This window comes from Colletotrichum chrysophilum (assembly GCF_026319265.1).
Source record: "Colletotrichum chrysophilum strain AFK26 chromosome Unknown scaffold_352, whole genome shotgun sequence".
NCBI lineage: Eukaryota > Fungi > Ascomycota > Sordariomycetes > Glomerellales > Glomerellaceae > Colletotrichum > Colletotrichum chrysophilum.
In genome coordinates this window covers 12,846-16,783 of record NW_026517639.1, presented here as the reverse complement: position 1 = coordinate 16,783, position 3,938 = coordinate 12,846, and the positions used below count along the sequence as shown (strand labels likewise).

General features: G+C 50.5%; 1 protein-coding gene across 1 annotated transcript; it reads right to left on the bottom strand.

Moving 5' to 3' along the window:
* Positions 1-603: 603 nt before the first annotated feature.
* On the bottom strand, positions 604-892 carry COL26b_014373 (uncharacterized protein; the record flags this gene model as incomplete). The annotated part of the gene is made up of 2 exons (XM_053186945.1): positions 604-817; positions 876-892. The coding sequence occupies 2 exons, from the start codon at positions 890-892 to the stop codon at positions 604-606; spliced, it is 231 nt and encodes a 76-aa protein (XP_053029111.1).
* Between the last annotated feature and the right edge of the window lie 3,046 nt (positions 893-3,938).

Here is a 3,938-nt window from a genome sequence, read left to right as displayed (position 1 = left end):
CCCCCCCCCCCCCCCCCTCTGACCTGACCCTAACCTGACCCTACGCGGGCCGTGGGCCGCCGCTACTACTACTACTACTACTCACCCCGATTGAATATCCCACACTTGGGCCATTAGGAGAGCTGCAACCTGCGAAGCCGCTGTAGAGCCGCAATTGGGTCAGCCCATCGCCAGAATTTGCGCGTCGCTCTCGTGACGTAAAGGACATAGGGTTAGGCAGCGACTCAAATTGAAGCACCCAACGGCAACACGCGAGTACGTATGCCCCCAAATCGCAACAGGGACATTGCACAGGTCATCGACGTCAGTTCGGAAGTCAAAAATGATTTGATGCCCATGACATTAAACGCGCCAATCCAAAAAAAAACATGCTATCTCTTCGTTAACGCCTATCGCCAATGGCTGGTTCCAGTTGCGTCATCATATCCTCGTTACCGAGACATGCGACCGGATGGTGAAAGTTGGCTTCTATCTCTGTGTCCTCGGCCTTGAGACTCGAAACCCAGTGCTGGACAGTCGCATCACTGCATTCGTGTCTCAACGTCACCTCAAACAACTCTGAATCTTCTTCGCCGTCGTCCTGTAGAGGAATCGGGAGCCGATCTAGGAGTAGCCGTTGAACTGCCGTTCGAAGCCCTTGATCTTGTCTTTCGCTGCAGCCTTATGCTTGCTCTTGGTAGATCGGACGCTAGAGCTCGCGTCGGAAAGATGGTGTACAGATCCGTCAGGAGCACTCTCGAACTTGGCTTGTCGTTGCTTTGCTTGGGTCTTCGAGGAATCGGTTGAGTACTTGTGTGATGCCTTTGCCGGAACATCTCTATAAAATCACTAGTTAGCGAGCGGACGCGCTCTTGTCAGATGTAATCTGGCCATACCCGGAATAGTTTGACATCTGCGACCTGTTGCTCATGATAATACCGACGAGATATCGAGTCTTTTGGTGCGCCCCCTAGTACGTTCAAACGTGCACAGTTTTCCGCCGTAGAAGGTTTGGGAAGGAAAGAATCCAGCGATCATTCAAGTGTTGTATTCGTCACTATCAACGGTGTTTTTTCCAAAGAAGCAACTGCAAGGTGTGCCTACAACCAGAATTTATACGCCCGCGGTAGTCAAAAGATGGGTGCGACCCAGACAGCAGAAGACAGCGATTTCAGCGCGCCAGAGATGTAATCTCTGTGTCTTAGAAAGTCGCAGTAGCTCCAATCTGCCTCGTTGGCCAACAAACCTCCAGATCCTGCTGGTAAAGTCCCATCATCCCTCCAAACTCCAATTGCAATGTACCTTCGGTCAGAGGCTACGGAACCAAAGAGGCAGGCGTCAGACAACTCCCTGTAGAGCTCAGTCGTACAAGGTCCCATTGTTGAACAACTCTGCCAGGCGGGTGCGGAGGCGCTCATGGGGTTTCAGTCTTGGATTGCGCAAGCGGCATGAGGGAGGGGGAGTGTTATCGTGAAAGCAGGCCAGCTGCAAAAGTGAGGGAATAGCCAGGATGTATGGTAGGTTGGCTTCAAGTATCGCTGATAGCAGAAGAGAAGCTGATGTTAGTGTTGGCTGCGGTCGGCCTGTGGAAGACATAGCACGTGATTGATCCTAGAATTTGGTAGTCCGAAAACCGGTAGCCGGCTGTCCTCGGAAGTACCGCCGAGTTGAAATTGGCGCCGGTTTGAGATGCCTCCGCCCCGAAGTTGAAATTCAATACCGCATCGGCCATGCTCGCAACGAGCCCGTCGTCATGAAAATTCGTGATATTCGCAGAAAGCATTGAAGCGAAATAGAAATATAGAGTATGTGAGTGGTGATTGAAAGGTGCAATGCGCAGAAGGGCAGGTAGGGGCTGATATACCTGCGCGCAGTTGCGCGTGGGGTCCAAAATTGGCACGCTTTTGAGAAACGACACTGGGATGCGCGCACTTGTGTGGGCATGTCGTGGTTGATATACCTGTGCGCAGCTGTGCGTTCGATTACTACCTCCTACCTGGGGACCAGTCCAGTGCGTCCGCGCGCCAATTTCCGTCTTCCACCCCCGTACATGCCGTGAGACATGGGTGGGTAGTGACGTGTAAGAAAGCATGCAAATAGTAACCTGAGACCCTCGCTTTTCTTCGATACGTCTGCTTTCGTATGCCAATCATTGAGTGTGTGGCGATATCCATCCTACTGTACATCCTAACAAAAGATAGCAATCAACGTTGGGGCATATTTAGCGAAGACCTGCTGCTTCTGCGAAACCTCCATTTGCTCCTTCCTATCGGGCCACGCGCTGGCCTTTCAACATATGAGTTGTAGTTTCGAAAGAGGAACGAAGACCACCGAGAATGTGTGATGCCGTCCATGTTGTCTGTCTCGTATGTAGTTTGGGAAATAAATCGTCACATGGAGGGGATGCCGGGATGACGTGGACAGCGTACCCGACCAGCCGGGGAGGCTAAAAAATCGCAATTCCGAAAATCATGGAAATCTGTTGGAAATCACTCCTCCGCAGCTCTTTCTTGGCGATATCCTCGACTATGATTGATCGAAAGCACTAGAAAAATAGAAAAGGAGGTATAGCCTAGGTTTAGCCTAGCACTTAAACTGACCGAGCATAAGTCGAATACCAAGTCGAGATCGGTTGATTATTGGTGCAAAAAGTGCGAAGAAGAAGAAAGGGGTGCGATAAGCGGGATGAGGGTTTCTGGATAGAAGGAACAGCGGTTTTCCGTTGTCTGCCGCAGAGAGGCTTTTTTTCGTCCCCAAGGTCACGCACCGCGCAAGACACATTTGTTGGGTTAGGAAGATAATGGGTTGGAAGTGTCGTCGGGGGAAGGAAAGATCGACTCATATTGCGCAAATGCGTCCTCAGAAGAAGGTGTCATGACTGCGGTTCAGGTGCGCCAGCACTTGCCAGCTACTAAACGGCGGGCCAAACGTCGTCGCATCTCAATGTGCCGGACCAGGTTGCGATGTGGGACAATACCTGGTAGCTTCAAAAAAGGACCATGCATTAATTAGGTCGCATGAGACCCTTCTGATTGGCAGTCGACGCGTTGAAAAGACGAAGAGCGAAGAAATGGCGATCTGTCTAAAATAGTCGCGGGGGAAAAAATCTCGTCGGTGGGCATCCGGCTAAAAACATGGGGCACGTTGTCCGATAGAGGCAGCAAGGCTGTCGTAACCGATATGGGGAGATTCGGTACTTCGTAGCAACTGAAGTCCGCCCCAACCAAGCGAAGAAATTCAGCGAATGCCCTACTGTGTATGCTGAGCTTTTCAGGACGCTTCTTCGATAGTTAAGTGACTAAAAGGAACGAAAAGTTTCATCGGAAAATGTCTCTAATCTTCATAATTAGTTTGAAATCCTAGTTACGATGTTTTTCCCATCAGAAATGTGGTCATTTAAGCCAAACAAGCTATTGAGGTACGAGGGGTGTACTCTTTTTTTCCCGCCCAGTTGCCGCCGTCGAGAGAGACCGCGTTGCACACAGGGCCTGCATGGGGCGCAAGACAGGATGGATTCCAGGTGGTGGACGACGTTTACTTTTTGTCGATGTTCATTTTGAACACAATTTCATTGATCATTCCGTCTACCCACCCACCCAAGTTATCAATGGGGGACAATCAAATAAATCAACTCCAGCTGCTACTATTGCGACCTCATGGCTCGCCACTTCTCCTTCGACCCCAGCGACCCAAATGGTCAAACGGCCCTTGAGAGTCTTGCCATGTTGCCGATCAGATGCTCTTCCATGAATCAAACCCATGGATGCTACGAGGTTAACAGAAGCCATCCAACCGCATTCACGTAGGATACAAAGAAATATTTCGCATCGTTTCAATTCCGCCCAAGATCAAGGATCGTTACTAATAGGCAAGGTGTCCCCAAGGGGCAAGGGTTGTGTGTTGCTGGGTGAAGCACAGTTCGTGAATGATTATTACAGTGCGATTTGCTACCTCAGGCG